Genomic DNA, 21,925 nt, shown 5'->3' with positions numbered 1-21,925 from the left:
AGCGGTACTGTCAAAGTCAGTTGATCCGAACCCTAGAGAGTATTCCGCAGGCTGTTAAAGCTCATTTTAAGCCCCTATAACACAATATAACAGCGCCTCATACACGACCAGATAATACGTCATACACAGAGTGTATTTGAAGGTGGGTCTTTCTTTTAACAGAAGGTAGAACTGGTTAAAATGAAGCGTATCACCAAAAAAAGTACCTTGCACGCTTATTGGCGCTCTTCAAATCACGTGACATTCACCAGGGTAACGTATTTATTTTTCAGTTCGTTTATGAGCTTTGACTGAAAGGAAAGCATCTTCGACATGTACTGCCAGGCATCGATGTAAACCTCGACCGCAACCGCGACCTCCACCGCGCTCATCCAAGCATCTTCGGTATGAACGTACCCTTAGAACACAAGTGTAAAAAATAGAATAATACTTCAAAATCTCACCAATAAATTCGACCAAATTATTCACGATTTTTTTCACAATGGGCATCATAATGTTCTTGTTCGACTATTTCAACAATCGTCCTAAAAATGTAATGACAACATAAACACTTTCAAGAAACCGCCTAGATTTTCTACATTTTTTCCACCCTGCATCATACAACAATTATGATTATCTCAAAAGTGACCTAATGCATCTAAACCGATGAACTTGGTACTGAACCATTCATTGTCCAGCCATATGTTTATTTTTTGTTTCATTTTTCCGATGCCGGAGTCACCTTCCACAGTCGCGTACTTGAAATTCAAAGAAATTCTGTCGAACTTCTAGGAGTTCTATCTCAGCCATCTTGGATATTTTATATAAAAAATTTTTGGTTAAACGACTTATTTTTATGAGTTCTACCTTCTGTAAAAAAAGCCTAACCTTTGAAAACACCCTGTATATCTAATACAAGGCGAGTCAGATTCGCTATATAGGATATGCTTTAGTTTATGGTTAACCACGAGTCAGATATGGATCGATGAAAACGAATTATCTGCAGGTTTTGACCTGCGGACCAAACCTCTTTGTTAGTGAGTATGGCCGAACATTATTTATTGAATAATCATCATGAGTGAGTGGACAAGAGACATTTTAACTTGCTTTATAAAAATTCAATGTAGTCATATTTGCTTATGGCAAGTCGCTCTTCAGGAAGAATTTCAATAGCTGCGATAGTAAAGTCATCAATAGTAGCAGAATAGAGTATTTTTCGCTTTTGTGAATGTGGTTTTACCAAGTGTAATATACACAGCAAATGAAGTGGGACAGCTGAGAAATTTCCTAAGATTTACTAGTAATAACTTCTACCTTTGATGAAGTTTGATTTCCACACCGAATTGCAAAGCGTTATCCCTCATCTGCGTGCCACAGGCGCAGGGTATTTTTTTTTCAATTTCTTCTTGTTGTATAGGGTGTGAATGTAAAGCTGACAAAAATTTTCGTTTCTTCACGAAGAATTTGGGACTATTAGAGGCCTTCACTATGTTTTTTTTTGTGCATTTTATGCAATCAACCATTTTTCTTGAAATTCTAGCCATTGACTTTGACTTTGACAGTTCGAAGGGGTCAACCTAAGAATAAAACCAGCATGAAAAAAAACAATGTGAGGCCCTCTACTATTCCCAAATAAAGCGCCAAAAAAACGAAATTTTTTGGATGACTCACATTCACACTCTGTATAACAAAATATTGAAAAAAAATTAGGTGAAAACTCATTATCGTCAAAGTATTGCCGAAGTTATAACTATATAGTCAAACTCGTGTATAGGGTGCTTTAGGTATTATTCCCCTCCCTAGAGGCGTGGGCGATAAACATTACTTTCGGCCATATTTCCGGCATTGATATGGTTCATTTCAACATATTATGTCAGGCCAATAATTTGAAACCACCACTTGACCTGAAAACGCCCTGGTTATGACTTTAAACAGGCACTCGAAATCTCTCAACAGTATTTTTCTCATTATTTTCCATTTTTCCCTTCCATCCGTTACACTCCACGACAATATCAAGAAACATTCGAAAAATTTCCTACTCTTACAAAATGCTCAACGACGCTTTATGTGAAACTCTTGTAATTTCATTCACACTCGACCTAGTCGTGTCCGCCAAATTTCATCCAAATTATAAAGGACCCCAATATCTCGCAGAGTGCCATAATTAACTTAATTGTTGGAAGTTATGGAGATGCACTTATCTTCGTTTACAGCCCTTCATGATTCATGGAATAAATTTTTAATTTCGGCAATTATGGCAGCTGTAAGCGAGATATTACGGACGCAGCCGATTGTTCCAAGCACATGATATATGATGGATTGTCGGAAAATCGAAAAGAGAAACTCGATGCCGTCAGAAGCATCAGTTATTCATTGTGCAGTTGGGCTTTGTATAATGGATCTCTAAATATGCAGCATGCAGTAATAGGCCAACCAGAAAATCAGAGTTGGCGACAAAACTCAACCGAACTTTCAATGTGGTAATGGTATATTATGTGTGTGCGTGTGTGTGTGACAAAAAGATCACTTCCGTTTCGAAGTGTTGTTGGGGAAATTCATACTCCCAATGCGAATTCCATTAAGTTTTTCTGTGGTGCATTTTACACTTTTAATATTCGCTTTTCAATGAGTTATATTCACAATATTTTTTAACCTGCCAGAAGTTTTACGGATAAAAGCAACACTCAACTTTTAGAATACTCACCATTAGGATAACCACACGCTGCTTTGAATTATTAGTAGTGAACGCTACGAACGCCATCAAACCGAAGAAGGCATACGTAGCTAAAGTTGCCAGATTCCTCAGGTCCAAAAATGTTTCCACCAGAGGTATCGTACCCATCGTCCAGTCACAACAAAGATTGCAAGGGAAAAGAAGAAGCCAGAGGTTAACACTCAATAGGTAGTTGTATGTTAGTTGTTTTGTAGGAGTTGGAGCTACAGATGCCGGATTGTCAAACCTCGTGAAGACAGGCAATTGTGAACCCATTATTTGTAAACGGAAAAGTAGTAGACATACAGTGGATACTGCCAGAACAACTATTCTTTTTGTTGCATTACTCGACCACGGTAATTGGTATGACGACTTTGATGATAGTGCTGATCTTAAGATGTGTTTGATCTGCTGCAGTTTCACCTGAAAAAAAGATTAATTACAGATCTGGAAAGCTGGAATGATTCCTTTGAAAAATCAACTCTACTCCTAAGCCTTTGAAACATTTTTACGTCTTCTGACCAACTCCACTTACAAGTTCTGTACTTGTGTTTTAGAAGTCTGGATTTTTTCTCTCTCCTTCTAGAGAAAAAGTATCCTTTCATATATTTTTGGTCCACCTAGGTTAAATTTGTATGGGTTGGCGATTCTCAACTAATAAAAATCCAACAATGTTTATTTAGTGTTGTTCTCCTTATTAGTAGCACTACACAAAATTTGAATGGATTAATAGACTTACAATATTCTCGTAGTGGCAAGAAGAAGTTTTTTTCTACTTGGTGATGTTTCGAATGCGGTTAGCAAAGTATTGAAGACTAGATTGAAATAATTCCCTCATGAATGCAGAAGTTAAGAAACTAAAAGTTTATTTTAGCGTTAGATTTTACCTACAATTTAATTTTCCAAGCAAGTCTACAGCTCTGGACGATTTTTTACCAGTGGGACTTGAGGTGCAACAGGCTATATTCATCGTGCAAACCTCCATCAATCCTTCATAATGGAGTATGTATACGTATCAGAAAACACGAGAAAGTATGAAAACATCATCATTCATATTTGTGTTGAACGTACGTGCTCTCAGATTTCTATCAACGTTCCACTTGTATTATGCATTTATCGTGTTATCCTAGATCTAGGTTACCGGTTTAAACACATTTTCAACATGATGCAGGTTGTACATATTCAGAATGGGGGTTAAAATACATTTTCTACATGAGAATGCAAACTCTGCGAATCCACTTCGCTTATCTGATGTAGAGTTTAGTGTGAGGTCTTCATGAAAAAGTATGTAGGTTATACAAAATGAACTGCATTTGTGATTTGAAAATTAGAGTATTATATTTGGTGGCATATACATACAATATGTGCAGTTTTTATTATTGCTTTCTAGTTATCTGTTATTGTGTTAATTTTGAGAAGCTTTTACATGATTGGTGAAAAAAAATCTATTGGTTTATCTGCATCAATAGATGAACATCAATCTAAGAAATTTTGGACCCCCTTCCTGTGGGTATATAACATATACATTCCAACCTTAATACCAATAGGTTTATTGAGTTAATCGCGAAATTGTTTATGAAACTTTGTGTTGTAACGTTGAAAAATTGCATCTCTTCATTGAATTGAAATAGAAATCTTGGGATACAGAGAATATGAACTGATTAATCTATTATTTTGACTAGATCTCAATCCTTGTTCAGACTAAGCTACTAAGTTAGTCGAGTAGCCAATAATTTAGTAGCTAAAATACCTGCTACTGTTCTACTCGAATAAATTCCTGGTGTCAGGAACCAGGAACAATCTAAATTACTCGCTAGGTACTCGAATGAACTACTAGCATTGAATATTAACTTTATTACTTAGGGCCGGTACTTTCACTTGCGAATAAATAAATTTATTAGATAGATAAGTCTTATTCTTAGAATAAGTAAAAATGCAGTCTTTTCACTTTCAGATAGTGTTATTCATCGAATAAATCTGTCATTGAAACTCGTTAAATAGATTTTATTTGTCATAGATCGAATGTCGGTACGTCATAATTGGTTGAATTTTTTAGATTCTGGATGTATGGTTATTCTTTGTGTGATTTTCACGACATATTTGCTTTCTAGTTGGAATTATGACAATTTCTTCAATGCGGTGTCTTATTTTACATCAATCAGTTAAAAGTAGTATGCCGTGTTTTCATAGAATTGTTATTCGTCGAATAATTTCATCTGAAAGCACCGAAATAAGGTATCCTTCAGATAGGAAATTATTTGACAGATACTTATTGACAGTGAATAAAATTTATTCGAAGGTGAAAGTACCGGGCCTTAATATAATAACACTTATTAACTGAATACTGAAGCTACTAGCCTAGTCTGAACAAGGCTCAAGAACTTCCAATGAAGTGACGCTTGTCTACAGGGTATTTTACCGAAAACATTGTCGATCTTATATCTCTTATACAGGGTGTCTCGCTTCCGTAGAATGTCTGTTGGATATAGAGAGCTATATCTAAGATGAGGTCCCCGAAAACAATGTGTGGAAAACTCACAAGACTTTTGGACAAGTAATAAACATTTGTTTTTTTTCGAAGATGTCTATTTACACCCTGTATACAGCGAGGAAGGATTTGAAGAAAATCCCAAAATAGTTTTGATAAGAAATATAAATGAACATTTTCCAACATGAAAATATGACCCCATTTTCAATTCACTTTTAGTGACAGTTGTTCGAAATATGTAATCTTCTTGAAGTTTCCCGCAAAAATAAAATATATATCAAGAATTTCCGTTTCCATCCGAGAGAATGTTAGTCTTGAGGTGTGTCATTAACCAATCATTTGTAATATAGAATCTTAATCACTAGATCTCAGTGGCTTGGACATTGTCACCTTCAATCAGAAATATCTACCATTTGATCCTCTTAAGCCTTCCACTGTCGAGTGTTGGTGTAGCAAATGAACTGTGCGAACGCATTTATCTGGACGGATTTGGTTTCAATCCGATAATTCGAAACGTATTCGCCTGATCAGACAGATTCATCACAACTCCAGCTGAATTCAGAACTGAAATTCGCCTATCGGATCACAGTATTATTATTGAATGGAATTCTGCTTCGATCTGGCTTTCTGCCCGGAAGTTAAGGCCGATAATCCTCTTATTATCGAAAAAATTGAACATTTTAATTATTTGCTTGATTGCTCCATGAAATATTAATTGGGTTTTCATTTTAACAACGTACACCTATTATTGTTTCAGCAACAAAAACTTCAAATCTGCGGCTATCAAGTTCTTGAATTTATTTATACTTAGACTCAAAAAGGAGTGATATTGGAAGAGGCATAATTTTGCGAGGCTGTATTGTAATGTAGTTAGCCTAGACCAGTTCCATGCATAAAAAAAATATTGCTTTACCATAGCAACGATCAATAATGTCAGCGTGAGGTTTGAGGTCAGAAACGTAAACCAGAGTTACGCAATAAATTGAAAGAAAGAAGATGTCCACCGAAATTGGGAAAATCGAAAAATTGAAGTATCGAGCCATCATCAAGTACCTGTATTTAGAAGGGTTAAGAGGTAAGCAGATTTACGAAGATATGCTGTCCTTCTGAAGCACTGACTATTTCATACAAAACGCGTTCATCATATAGTTCACGTCAATTTGGAGATGAGAAAAATTTCTGCAAAATGGATGCCCAAATGTTTGAATGTTGACCAAAAGCGTGCAAGGGTAGAAGCATCGCGTTCGATCTGTGTTCGATTTGAAAACAATGTAGACTTCTTAAACCGAACTGTTACTATGAATGAGACTTGGGTACATTTCTACGATCCAGAAACAAAGCAACAATCGATGGAATGGCGACACTCTCCAAGACCTAAGAAATTTCGTGTCCAAAAATCTGATGGAAAAGTTCTTGCTTCAGTTTTTTGGGATTGCCATGGAGTGATCATGATTAAATTTTTGGATCAGGGTAGAACAATAACCGGAGATTACTATTCGACATAACTGACCACTCTACGGGAAAAAATTGAAGAGAAAAGATGCGGAAAGCTATCCAAACGTGTTTTGTTTTTGCAGGACAACGCTTCTGCACACAAATCTCATGTTGCGATGCAAAAAATTCGTGATTTAGTGTTTGAATTACTAGAACACCCTCTTTATTCACCAGATTGGGCTCCATCCGACTATCATTTCTTTCCTCAACTAAAAAAAAGTTTAAAGGTCGTAAATTTTCTTCCAACGATAAGGTTATAAGAGCTGTGGAGGTCTGGTTTGTAGAGCAAGAAAAAACATTTTTTTGAAAGGTCCAAAGACCGTCTAAAGACTCCTCATAAGAGAAGAATATGTTGAGCAATGAAATATTTTGACATTGAAATTTTGTTTTGTTCTATAGTAGGCTAAGGATTTTTCAATATATCCTCGTATATCTGAAATTCTGTAAGGTAAAATACCTACATGTTTATAATTCTAATATTAGCTATAGTGTCATTCGGGGCACCTGGGCGCACTTTTGCCTTTCAAGCCATATCATGTTTCAAATGTTGAAGCTAGGAAAATTAAGACATATCCATAAGATAGAGAATTTCCTTATCTATAAAAAAAAATCAAAAAGCAAACAAACAAAAACGTTTTCTTTCCGCAAAAAAGAAGAAGAAAAATAGAGAAAGTCGGAGTGCGTTCACATGCCCCGTATTGCGGTTAAGTGTGCGCACCCTCACGGGGTAAGTGAACGCAGTGGTTAGTGAACCACACAATCAAAATAAATTACAAAATAATGTCATCAAAATGTTATAATATTAGAGAAATGCTGTTTATTGTCAATACAGGAGCGCCTTTTTACAAGCAGTGCATTATTGTTCGTGCCACAATTCTTGGTGAATACAACACTTGATACATTCCCCTGTTGGTGGCTCTTCATATTTTTCTGAACAAATAGGACAATATTGATCGAGTCTTAACCAAAAAAATCAACAATGTCATAATTTATTCCTCACTGAACTAACGCCCATATAACGAATCTATGCGCACACTTACCCGCGCACACTTTCCCCAGTAAGCCAAAATTTGAATTGACGTTCTTATAGAGCAGCTAAGGGAACGTAAAATTTTTTATTATATATTTAGATTAATATGCCCATGATCGAATAAAATATTGTTTAACACTGAGGGACTCGGAACTTGGACCTGGCAGAATTTGCACAGATGCTAAAAATTAACAAGAAAACTAGTGAATTTGATTGATTGCAAATAAAAAGTTAAGGAAACGTGGCACGGCGCACTCCTATGAAAAACTAATATGGCGATTCTGCGCCCTTGCTTCACCCAAATGAACCCCTCTTTCATACATTGCATAGTCGAGATATACGCACTGCGCACACTTACCCACTGCGCTCAGTTACCCCGAATGACTCTATATATTGGAAAAAAACTACTTTGAAACTCATTTTTATTTGAAGGGTCTTGATGATTTTGCAACTGACCCCAGATTTTTGGGTAAAATTTCGACACTCTTCTATCTTAGAAAAATCACAGTAGAACTAAATGTGATGCATATTCTGAAAGAATAGATCTTCTTATATTGAATCTCGGAATGTCATCGAGCTCGCTGCAACCGTACGTCTTGACGAATTTTCAACTGTCCGAATCCTTTTTTGGATTTTTCGGATGCAACTTTCAACACGTGTATCTCCCAGAAAAACCATCGTAGATCTATAAATGGGATTCATATTCTTAAAGAGCAAATCTTCTGGTAATGAATCAAAATCCTTATAGAATTTCAAATAAAAAATTATGCAGTCCCCCCCCCCTCCATGTCACTTCTGGAACCACCATTTCCACCACCAAGAATATCTACAACGAACAGAATCCTGGAAACAAAAACTTTACTTACCTTTTGAGAAATGAAAATTTCGTAAGAAATACAGACGCCGGCTACTGTAATCCCCTGTTCTTTGCATAGCATCGCGATGGCCATGGAAAACATGGATATGAGGAGATATTTCCAGGCTGAAAGAATAGAAACTGTTATAAGATTTACATAGAGATTCGTAGTCTGAATCTGAAATTTCTATGCATAATAAAATGGGACAAATTCATTCGCTGGCGTTTTTTCCATTTGCTGCGTTCATACCAATTAAGTTTTGTGGATGTTTTCGTCTATCCTAGAATAAATTTAGAAGGATGAAGATGCAGATTTTCCCACTGTTTTCAATTCAATTAAAGTTTCAGGGAGGTTGGCTATTCTTGATATCATGCGGACTATCTGAGAGAAAAACAAAAGTTAGCTTGAGGGTGAAATGTGATGACAGCATTTCTTGTCCTAAAAAAGGTCTTCCGAGTTTCTAATACGTCGAAGAAAACTTCCAATCTACCTATTTTTCGTTTCACGTTATTGCCATATTAGCGATTATATCATTCTCTGCGAAATATAACTGAAATTCATAAAGGGACACAAGGATGTACTTAGGAGTTGTGTTTCTGGAAGATATCCTCATCCAGCCACACTGTATGGTGCGAGTAATAATGGGAAGCAATTTCATCAGAACTTCAAGCAGCAATAGCTCCCAGTGGAAATTGTAGGGGAACCTTGTAAGATCACTCATGTCTCACGGCATAGACGTGATCTGCATATCAGCTTTAACATGGTCGCTCCGATAAGAGAACAGATTCTGACAAATACGTCCCAAAAGCTTTGTGGTGGCAATATATATTCGCGAATTAAATTGCTCAGGGTGTTCTTTTTGGGAGAAAACCTCTCGAAATATCGCATAATTTATATCTATATCAGAAAAACAAGTTCGAAACAATAGGCACAAGATTTTTACGTGAGTTGTCGGAGTTTTGTGTGGAATTATTTTTATAGGTCCCTGAATTTATGACTCACAAGAAGACAAAAAAGTTTTTAATCTTATTTCAAGTAGACTAAGCGGAAACGAGTTGATGAATAGAAGAAGGGTGAAAACTAGTGTTCACAAAATGATTTTGAGAAATTTTAATGCCACGTTGTCAGTTGGCTTCATTGATTTCAAATTGTGTTGATGTATTTATTCTTATATCCTTCAACTATTCAATTGAAGTCGACATAACTATGAGGCCATTTCTAAACTGAAACTTATTATTTTTTATTGATTATTATTCCACGAAAACCATTCCTCCATTTTGTAATTAATTCTTGTAACATTTTTCATTAACTTTTTATTTGCAATCAATCAAATTCACTAGTTTTCTTGTTAATTTTTAGCATCTCTGCAAATTCTGCCAGGTCCAAGTTCCGAGTCCGACAGTGTTAAACATTATTTTATTCGATCATGGGCACATTAATCTAAATATATAATAAAAAATTTTAGGTTCTCTTAGCTGCTCAATGCTCATTTCAAATTTTCATTTCAATTCAAATTTTGGCTTACTGGGGATAGTGTGCGCGGGTAAGTATGCGCATAGATTCATTATATGGGCATTAGTTCAATGAGGAATGAATTATGACATTGTTAATTTTCTTGGGTAAGACTCGATTAATATTGTCCTATTTGTTCAGAATAATATGAAGAGCCACCAACAGGGGAATGTATCAAGTGTTGTGTTCACCAGGAATTGTGGCACGAACAATAATGCAGTGCTTATAAAAAGGCGCTTCTGTATTGACAATAAAGAGCATTTCTCTAATATTGAAACATTTTGATGACATTATTTTGTGATTTGTTTTGATTGTGTGGTGCACTAAGCACTGCGTTCACGTACCCCGTGAGGGTGCGCACACTTACCCGCAATACGGGGCATGTGAGCGCACTCCGACTTTCACCATTAAATTTTTTTTTGCGGAAAGAAAACGTTTTTGTTTGTTGTTTTTTGATGTTTTTTTATAGATTAGAAAATTCTCTATCTTATGAATATGTTTTAATTTTCCTAGCATCAACATTTGAAACAGGGTATGGCTGGAAAGGCAAAAGTGCGCACAGTTGCCCCGAATGACTCTACATAAGTCTTTCAACATTGAGTTGATATTTTTTCAATGGGGTATTTTCCTAAATTACAAAATATATATCAACGAAATCCTCATATCTCAAATATATGGAAAAGTATTTTTTTTCTATTTTAACAGTTGTATTTTGCCTGTTTTTAATTACGGAAATTCACATCGCGGAGGCATTCTCCCAGAAACATTCTACGTCACTTTTACAATCCGGCATCGTTGGAACACTCATCAATGTTTCTCATCAAATTTTCTGATCTCCATATATTATTGCGTCTATGGTTGTGTATTGCCATCAATGACTCTCATCAATGTTTTCTGATCTCCATAGATTGATAATATATTATTGAGTCTATGGTTGTTTATTGTCAGTTAATATTCGATCTTCCTTGGGCTGTTATTATTGATGAAAGAAGGCATTGCTGATATATTTTATAGGTTCCTAAAGTCATCAATATGAAAAAGTTTACAGGTGGTAAATTTTCACTGCTTGCGTGAACGTTTAAAACAATGTCAGAAACTGTCATCGGTTTCAGGAAGATATAATTCTGTATCTTGGAACATAAATACATAAATGCATTTATGTTCCAAGTTCTATATAATATCCTCTTGATCAGTTCCGATGTTGTCGAATTCACAAAAATTACTAGACTCTAGTAAAGGCATTCTACGTCACAAGCTCTCACAAATTTTTTTTTCAAAGGCTATATTTTTTTTCCTACTGAATTTTGAGTGGAACCTTTTATGTGGTGACCAACCAATGGAAAATGGTTTCCAAAAATAATTTTTAATTCTTTTTTTGAGTTTTAGGAAAATACCCCATTTGAATGTTTTCATGACTGACATTTCATTTTATTTAAGACACGATTAACTGTTGTATTATCTTTCAGCAGAGTGATTGGAAAATATAAAAACCTGTACAAAATAAACAATAGATATTCATTAATCAGGCTGTATGATGATGCCCATAGAATTTGATGGATTTTCTTGTTGAATTAAAATAGGTGGGCTTTTAGATGCCTTGCAATCTTATATTAACGCAAAATTTTCCTACTTCAGTCGTGATTTTTTCAATTTCAGCAATTTTGAAGGAAGACAGTTGAAAAGAGTGACATAACTTCGAAATTGGAAATCAGTGTATGGAGTTCAACATTGTTAAACTCTGAAATTTGACTGAATAGCGGAATAGCACCTTGTATATCCTAAACCACATCTATTAAGCAATTATAACCTCTTAATATGAATTACCCTTAAAGACCTCACTCCATAGTTGGGAAAAAATCGTAGGCTTCCGTTTTTTTGTGCAAACATATCCATCGAAGTGTCAATGTTCGTACTCCTGGCTCAATGCCTAGTTTTCCCAAACCGGATAAAGGTGTTTGCAACATTAAATCTAGAGGATAATGTTGTCTATTATATAGGGTGAGTGTTTGACTCGTACAAATATTTTCCTTTACCATCTTTTCCGAATCGGCTGTTGAAGAATCAGGCTGTTGAAAAACCATACAAAAATTTATTTTATCGAAAGAAATGAATATCGAAATATTGTTTTTCATTCATTTGATAGAATACAAGATATCACCCACGTCTTCCAGCCTTCTCATTATGACCATTACATACCATAAAAATATCAAAAATTCGAAGAACCCAACTCTTGAAAATAGGATGGACGGTATCTGAAGAATTTGTACGTTTTGTAAAATAAAAATATTCTTCAAATTTTCTGGTATGATGCACAGTTTTCGTGTACCTAATGCGATGTTCCAAAATTAAAAAGTATCTGTGAAATTTGAAAAATTGTGTACTTTAAATGAATACAACACTTTTTAAAGATTCACTGATTTGTACTGTCACAGAATAAGCTAGTTATTCTGAAGGTAATTTTGTTTTTCCAGGGGTGGTAGGACTCATTATGAAAACTTAAAATACCTTTATCTTTTTATCAGGGTCGAATCAGAACAAATGGAATAGAAAAAAAATTTTTTTTTGACCTCAAGAATCTACTGTTGAAATATTTGTACGAGTCAATGACTCATCCTGTATACAAAATATTCAAACAAGGTAACTGAAACAGAATAAGTGTATCAGAGGCCGATTTTTGTTAGGCCCTTGACTTGGGAACTCTCCTATGAAGATTTTTCATCCCAAAAGTAAAAATGCTATGAAACTTTTGTGTTCTTCCCTCAACTTATCGTGACGAATGAACAGGAAAATGGAGATCTAATGAATGACTCATTTATTCCATAATTGCAATTCGAATAAAGCTGCCACAAATCTATACAACTCAGATCATATCAAAATAGAGGATTCGCCATGGATTTAATGGAAAAGGATTTCAAATATGCCTCCCCTCATTTCTGAGTCTAATCCAGCAGATTATGCCGAAATTACGAGCTGAGAAATACGCAAACATTAACGACATTCAAACAGACTCAAAACTGATTATTATTTATCGATATGAACCTCCTTAATCTGGATTTATGAGAAAATCTTCGAAACCCCTTCGGAGCCTATCAAATTTCGCAGCAGTGTAACGTTTTGTTCGGATAGTCTATATGCTGTAAATTGCCACATCCTGAATTGTTACGACGTCGAACACTACGTCAAACCGTACGAAATTATCGATTTTGACTTCACGCCGTAGTGAACGCCCAATCGAATTAAATCGTTCTCTCGTTAACAATCAAAGGGCATGAAATCTCTTAGTTTTTCACAAACAACAAAGATAAACGAAAATGCTGGATGGTGAAGTCAATCCCCAACATCAAAGGCAGGCGTTATTCGGCCACGAAGCTCCGAGCAAAATCCATGGGATTAAACCATTCGATATTGACATAGAAAAATTATGGAAATTCTAATGAGGCTTCAATAGAGTATTATATTAATCGGGATTTCCTCTGGTATCTGTGTATTCTCATGTATTTGTATTTCCGCAAATACCACTGCTTTGACATATGCACCACTGGTATACAAAACTTGACCTATCTAGGTAGGGAAATATAAGAGAATTATTCAAACATATTTTAGAGATTTCACGAGCCTCAACGCCTACCAATAGTAGATCAATGGTGAAATTACAAAACACATACACATTCTCTCTCTCATATCAAAATATGAAAAAAGTTATATTCATTTCAGGAAGAGTATTGTGGGATAATGGAAAAAATTCAATATTTTCAACGTTCTGCCGCTCTTGCACATTCTATTTTCCAATGATACATAACAGCAGGAAAAATAGGCGATATTGACAAACAAAATAAGGTCCATTCTGATCGTACTGAGTTCATCAATGTGTGTATCAGTTCAGAACTATTTTCAATTAAAAGATGAACGTTCATGGATATCACTAGCAAAATCCATGAATTCCTAATAAAATCAAAATGGGACAGGTAAAATTAAAATATACACTGCATGACCGCCAAAAATGTTCGCCCACCAACATATTCCCACACTTTCAAAAGTTGCTATAACGTGAACAGCTTTTTTGATTTGTCCACTTTTCAGTCAATGTTTATGTGATAATAATTTTGTTACAATTTTGCAATATATTCGAGAATATACTGTGAACATGTGCAGCTGTTTCTTAATCCAAAATTTGAAATCTTCTATCAATTGCAAAATATGATTATGAATTATTCCCTTTCTAGTTTTTCATTTCACGGTCATCAACCAAGAAATAAGAAGACAATTTGATAGAAAAACATTATATTTGGCACTATAGGGACTATAGCACAATAACGTGAACCAAAAAACCATACAAATGTGCACGAAAAATGTTAATAAGAGCACAAATCAATAAATAATTCAATGAATGTAAGAAAAAAAAATAAATAAGGGAATACAATAAATAAATTGATCAATACTTATGGACAAATCTACTAATAGTATATGCAGTCATACATATGTATTGAAGTTCAAGAATTCACTGCAGTAGTTCAAAAATTTGAATAATCGATTACTACGCAGTGGAGCATTTATCTCCCAATTTTTGTAGCATGTCTAGAAACTTTCGCGACTCAATTCATGAGGACAATGAATTTAAAAAGAAAAAGCGAAAGAATTGAACGATTAAACAAATGGAGATTTGACTATACTCGTGAAGAATATTAGAAAAACAGATTAGAAAAGATTTATGTATTTCTGTTTCTTAAACATGTTATTAGGTAATTCGAATGCCATAAAAGTGTATCCTTCCCGACTATTCATCTGAGATTTGGTTTTGCCTCAAATTCCAACAACAGAGGGTGATAGTTCAATAACACCAAATTCTTAGCTGTAGTTCTTGATTGTCCACACAGAAAACTGAACTACATGTTTGAAAAATGAAGGTTCTACACTCTCGAAACAAATAAATTTTCACACACCAATAATCGATTATAAATACAGCAAATTCGCAAGTCATAGGAATGTTTTCGAATTATTTTCGAATATCAATTCATAATAAGCTGTCAATTTCTAAACAGCGCTACCTACTGTGGAAACAACGAAACTTATTCCATATTTCCAAAATTGGAAAAACAATATCTGATCAGTGCATACACCAGGTTTTTAGACACCTTAGCTGAGCTCGAACTGAAACTCAGATTGAACAGTACAACTCTGAGCCTTAATGTCAATTGGGCAATATGCACTAAGAACTTATTAATCACGGTATGGTATCAAGACACAAAAAATATTGAAATTAGCGAATTTCTTCCAATAAAGTGAATTATGAGAAATAGTTCACTCAAAACTAGATAATTCATTTAATGCTTCTGTTGGAATTTCAATCAATGAATGTTTTTGTGCATATTCTTTGGTACCTATATTCCATTTATTCTGGTTTGTGGTAGATATGAAACAAATTGAAATTGAATATTGTCATTTATCCACGGCCATTCTTGCAGAACAGGATTCCGAATTCTCTAGTTTCTATTAAATTATCTGTAATAAAATATTTCCTGCATTACATACAGCATAGTCATGTTTATTTACAAGTTCCATTCGTTGGGCGTAATGCAATTACGAGATTGGATCCGAATATAATATTCGGTTTGAGCAAAATTCGTTTTACTGTAATCATGCAAGTGGCTAGAGTGCCATAGGAAATAATATTATAATACCTACTCGTATACAAAAAATTTCGTATTTGTGTTTCTCATTTGTAAAAACAGGAATTGTGTTGAACTGCATAACATTAATTGATAATTCTCATACTGATAGATGCATGCATACAAAAAGATAAGTGATGGTAATTAATAGTTTTATCAATTTATATTTATTTTGGTTTCTATTCTGGAATGAAACAGAAGATTATGGTTTAAAGTTCTCGAGGATACGGTTTCCGTTAAAAAGCTATAAATATATGATATTCATGAGAAGGTCGATGTGCAGTGAGAGAATGAAAATTATTTTCAGCTAGGAATTGAGTGGAAAAAGTTGTTTATTACGAATATAACTATAAAAGTATTTGAATTAACTCTTGGGTGGATTCATTTTTGTATGACTGCACTTACTGGAACATTCCTTGGTTTTTTTCGAGTGCCTAGCACATGTAGATCTATATCTATATGTTTATTAGCCCAAAAGTAAAGTATAGAATAGATGTACGATAGGTTTTTTAACCACTACATGTTAATCGCTACCTTCGTCCACATGAATGAAGTGGGCTATTTTGAAGAGCAAAACGTACATGTAGTATGGTCAAATAATTGATTATAGTAAAAATTAGAGAAAACAGTTTCAGAAGTGAGCAGCATATACTGCTAGTATATGCTGACCAAGGTTTCCTTCTCATTATCTCATTTGACATCATCAGAGCAACATAACTCCAACCTAAATGGAAAGAGCTCCTAATTGTCGGAGTATTTTTGTAAGATATTATATGTTCCGAACAGTAATTTGATTTAAATTTTATTTCGATGAAGAACTGACCTACCTGTTTGATTTTTCCGTCTAGATGCTTTACTATATAACAAGAAGGCCGCCAAGAAAAACACTGATGATAAAGTTTCTGCTCTTCCAACTACTCCTGTTACCTGCAACAAAAATTATTATAAAGGACTGTAATTTTGACAGTTCGTTCAGTTTTCAGAACCAATATTTCAAATTACTGTGACAATATAAGTAAAGAAAAATTATTATTCTCCAGTCAAGCTAATTATTCTTGCAGGATCCTGTGAACTATCTAATGATGTCTATCACTTGCACTGAGAATGGCTTCAATGAAAACTCAAACTTATCCGTTTGATACGAAAAAATGCAAGAATATTTCCAGACATCTATAGATGCTAATTGACAGTTTATTCTGTTCAGAAACTCTTTGAAATAATATTACAAAATATTTTCAAGGCGCTCACTTCCTTTAGTTATCTCTGTGAACCTGTAAAAAGTAATGCAGATTTGGAATTTGGTATCAGTTTTTCGAAGCATAAGTGCGTATTTAGGACGAAACGAATTTCATTGCAACTGGTGAAACCCACATGAAAATTCCCTGAGTTTTGGGAGAACTGATTTAAATTTTTTTTTTATTCGAAGAATCATCCTTGGTGAATATTTAATTTGTGAATGGAAGTTGCATCGTATCATTGATTTGGAAGAATTCTGTCTATCTGATAAATCAAAGTGAATTAAATTTCCCGGTTTTTCAGCATGCGAAATTTTCTGTACTATACATTTGTAGAGATATTACCAAAGAGTATCAACTGTTGTTACTCTTTGATATTACTGAAATCGATACCCAATATATTTAATAATATAGCGAAGAAAACATGTCTTTTTTCATCGAGTTATTATTATTTCTTTACTCTTTAGGTAGAACAACAAATGCTCATTTATGTTATTCACATTCCGAGGTGGAATGATTTCTTCAATGAATTTCCACATAGAAAAATTACTCGAAAAGTCTCGCTATTGGCTGCAATTCGAAACCTGCTGGAATGCAAAAAGACGTTCGTAATGTGCTGCTATCATTTCGACGAAAGTGGAAACTATTGTAATTTCTGCAACTTCAACGTTCAAGTGTTCTGGCAAGACCCCACATTCTGGTAATCTATCCCCCTTTACGGCTAATATACGGATTGCAAGAAAGTCCTGTGAGTGTGATTCCTAATACAAATCTGAATTCATAATCTTATTTAATTGATCATTACCAATATAATTTAGATTTTCCACAGCCGACCGAGATGTCAATAAATATTGAAGAGGGTATTATATCTGTATATGGAATTCTAGCTCGAAATGTTTATGAGTTCTGCTTGTTCTGTTTTGTTTGGTTCTATAATATTGAAGAATATTCATTCTCCTTGGATTAATCAGTGATATTCTTCATTATTATAATTAATTTCATGCGAACTTATTTTTCACAGTAGTGTTCTCAGCATACCCACAATTGAATGATTGAAAACAACGCCGGAACAAAATAATCCATCAGCTAGAGCAATGCGTGGAAATAAAATGATGTAGTAAAGTATGTTCCCCGCCGTCTCATGGAAAATTCAATTCCACTCAAATAACAATTTTTTCGCTATTCACCTTTTTACACCGTACTTCTGCGACAGTAAAACGCTAGCATGCCTTTCGGATTACCCACTTCTTCTGAAATATTGAACGGAACCTCCATCGAGGTTGTCTGCCGACCTCACATCGGGCCATCCACCCCTATCATATTCCCTCCAGGATACCCAACAAAACCATCAATTTGCAAGAAACCGAGAAGATCCGCATACCAGAATCGATACAGAAACTTGACCCGAAGGAGAACAACTCTATCATTCTGATTGACGTTTCCATTATTGTATAATATTTCATGGAGGTTTTGAAACATGAAATTGGGGCTCAGCATTGTCTGTTTTGAATAGATGGCAAACAAAATAATTGGACGTTAGGTGCTTTTGTACTGAATATCTTATTGTTTTTTTCTGGAATTTTTCAATTGAGAGCTAATTGCTTTTGATCATTGATACCTACTATTATACTTGGTATCACCAACATCACTTGGAAGAACAACCGTCTCATTGTGATAGCAGAACCGTGAACACATACTTAGTGACGTAGAAAACAGAACCCCATTATCAATGAATTTATTATAAATATTCTGTGTGAAGATGTTTTATAATCGACAAAAGTCGATCTATTGAGATCTATCGAAATTGAAGAAAAATTTAACCGTAGTAAAGAAGAGATAAATCAATAATGTATAAAACATTCACGATGCAAGCAGAGACAATTATTATATAGAGCGTTTCCAAATTATACGTGAACCTTGGAGGAGGTGTTGGTATCACTCATTTGCTGTCGTTTGAGCCATATTCATTAATAACTAAAAATCAACAGTTTCCGAGTTATTTGAGTTCTTGTGGTTTTCAAAAACTTTTTCACCTTACTTCATTTTTCGTCAATTTTTTCTACGTTGACCAAGTTTGATTATAATTTTGCATAATTTTCATCTGAAAAATGATATGATATGATACGTAAGAAAAAAGCAAAATTTCCTGTATTAGATGTTGAAAAAGAATTACTATAATTTATAATTTGCTTCTATTCCCTTTCAAATCAGAATCTGCTGAAACGGTGCTTGCATTCTAACGAAAACTTTTTTAGGAAATAAACAAGAAATAAGATAGGTTTTCAAAATAATTTTTTCATACATAAATTTTGGAATTTGAAAGTTTCAAGCAAATTGATATTAGAAATTGATTTGTCTTCTCTTCATATACCAACTTTTAAATCATTCTTACTCAACATTTAATACAGGATAATTTTAGTTTCATATGTATCATATCTATTTATGATGAAGATAATCCAAAATTATAATCAAACTTGGTCAACGTAGAAAACATTGGCGAAAAATGAAGTAAGGTGAGAAATTTTTTGAAAAACACAAAAACTCAAATATCTCGGAAACTTTTGATTTTTGGTTATCAATTAACATGGCGCAAAAGACAGCTAAGAGTGATACTAACATCTCCTCCAAGGTTCACGTCTAATTTGGAAACACCCTGTATATTACTGCTCTACATCAGATCGTCATTTTCCTCTTGAAGTGTCTCATAACAGGCGAACTTTTTTTGTGTGTTCCAGAAGTCGGTACCTCGAGTGGAAGCTGCAGAATTATGAAAATATTTTTGGGATCAAGTTTGAAGTCGAAAACTCCAAAATGCGAATCTTCAGCTCAAAATTGTGTAAGTTCTCTATAACTATTTCAGATAAAATTACATAGGTGATTTTTATTCGATTCTCAACAAGTTTAAAGCAACTAACAGCGCACCTTCAGGAGAAAAATCACAAAAGTGAAGCGGAAAATAAAAGAAAAACAGTAACACAAACAAATATGAAGGATAAAATTATAAAACTGAATGATATATATTTAATAACTTGAAAAACAATAACAATTGAAATGAAAAATGAAACAGGGCACACAACAATTGATATAATACAAAAATCTGTCTGAATAAAGTCAGTTATTTATAAGACTTAAGAAAATTAAAAAAAATATTGATAAAATAAAGAAATCTGAATAAAGCAGAGTGTCATCAAAAAAATTACCTGAATAATTTTATCTGGAATAGTATTTTATTCATCTTTAATTCAGTTAAGCGGTTCAGCGGTTCTTGAAGAACCGCTTCTGATAAACAGTGCATAACTATTTACGCTGAAGCAAATCTTGCATACAATTCTTATTTTTTTTCCTTGTGTTAGAAATATTTGGAATAAAACCTATAAAAAGTTTCAGATAGAAAGCTGAGAGTTGTGTTAAAAACCACACCTTTCTTATGGTGATAGTTATATATAGTTATAGTGAGAAGGGGTTACAGTTCACTGCGACCTTAAGGTCTATTGTGCCCCCTAACAGAGCTGTTTTCATCGCGCCATGGTTCTTATGGTGATTTTCAAAACCCTAATATTATTTCACATCAATCTGCAGATTAATCCTAAACTTTTCTCTGGCTATTATTTCTTCATTATCTGAAATTCAAACGTCTTAATTTCTTGCAAGTTGCAAACCAAATCTTCACTCTCACACGAAACTTTCTTTATCAATGGGAATGTAATCTGAATGAGCAGGTGCGAAGATATCAATGGCTCTGCTAAACTAGCCTCATTAAACCAAACTTACGTTATCAATATTACAACACGTTGTGTAGGTTTCCGAAGTTACCCACTTGGCTGGGTGTGGCTTAATGTTTATTATCAGAGTTAGTGTCAAGTGCATCGAAGGTTCAAACCAATTCGACCATTGTTCACATCTGTCGGTAAATTATGGAGAATATCTGAATATATGAATTTAAATCGTTCAAAGCAGCTCTTCCTGGGGCGTTTTATAATCGTATTCCGAAATAATATACCTTCACTTGTAAAGAAGCACTCGGTTGGCCATGAAATAATTTTCTCCAGTTTTTGTATCAAGAGAGGAGTAAGGTTGGCACTCAAAATGTCGTTAATTTCATAAAGATGTTGCCACAACTAATATTTATTACCTAATATTACAAGTGCCAAGTGTGAAAATTGAGGGCTGCTCATTCAAATAGTGTCTGATATTCTGAAATCTACAACAAATTCGATGTGAGTCAATTTATATTAGATATGTTCCATCTGAATTTGAATGAATTATATTTTAGCTGGATCAGAATGATTTTGAATGAAGAGGATGATAAAGAATTTCCTTCTATTGGTAAACCCAAAAAGGTGATGGGATTTGAAGATTTTATTTTCAATAAGCAGCCATAAATATGAGGCAGTTGTCCTGTCAATTATTAATAGATCTGTGAAATTTTCATTTAAAGGTGAAGTTCTTCTTTCCGTAGAACTCCCTTCAACTATTTTAACTTTCATTAATGCAAAATAATTTTTGTTGATGAATTCAATATTCCTGAAATTATCCGTTGAGTCCTTTGATTCCTTCCATTGCATCAGATGCATTTCATCTCAGGGTTGATTCATTTTAATTCAACAACCAATAGGACGTCTTCAAACTTTAGTCAATGAAGATAACCAAGATTAACTCTTCTCAAACAACTGCATTTGTGTCAATAATTTAATTAGCTTTCAGCAAAATTATATTTAAAAATCGATCTCTTGTATTTCCCAAGCCAGTAACTTGATTTGGAATTTTGAATATAATTTCATATTGTGATAAAATACGTAATTACTGAGACTTTTACGTAGCTTTAACAAGCGTCATAACCTCACATTTTCGTACTAAACAGTGTTTAATGTGTCAAATTTCCAGGGCCAAACGAGTGCTTTCATAAAAGTAAATGGAGTATACAGTACAGTATCCTGCAGTATGGAACGTT

General features: G+C 34.2%; 1 protein-coding gene across 1 annotated transcript in view; it reads right to left on the bottom strand.

The window, feature by feature from the left end:
* The window catches only part of LOC123309151 (protein O-mannosyl-transferase Tmtc3), a 65,512-nt gene that overhangs the window by 10,692 nt on the left and 32,895 nt on the right, over positions 1 to 21,925 (bottom strand). The window contains exons 4-6 of the mRNA XM_044892111.1: positions 16,567 to 16,666; positions 8,571 to 8,686; positions 2,684 to 3,115 (exon numbers count right to left, since the gene is read on the bottom strand). Of these exons, the coding sequence (XP_044748046.1) occupies positions 2,684 to 3,115; positions 8,571 to 8,686; positions 16,567 to 16,666 (648 nt within the window). The remainder of the gene's footprint in view (positions 1 to 2,683; positions 3,116 to 8,570; positions 8,687 to 16,566; positions 16,667 to 21,925) is intronic.

This window comes from Coccinella septempunctata, chromosome 3 (assembly GCF_907165205.1).
Source record: "Coccinella septempunctata chromosome 3, icCocSept1.1, whole genome shotgun sequence".
NCBI lineage: Eukaryota > Metazoa > Arthropoda > Insecta > Coleoptera > Coccinellidae > Coccinella > Coccinella septempunctata.
Note: the sequence above shows the minus strand (reverse complement) of the source record. Positions and strands in the feature narration are given on the sequence as shown.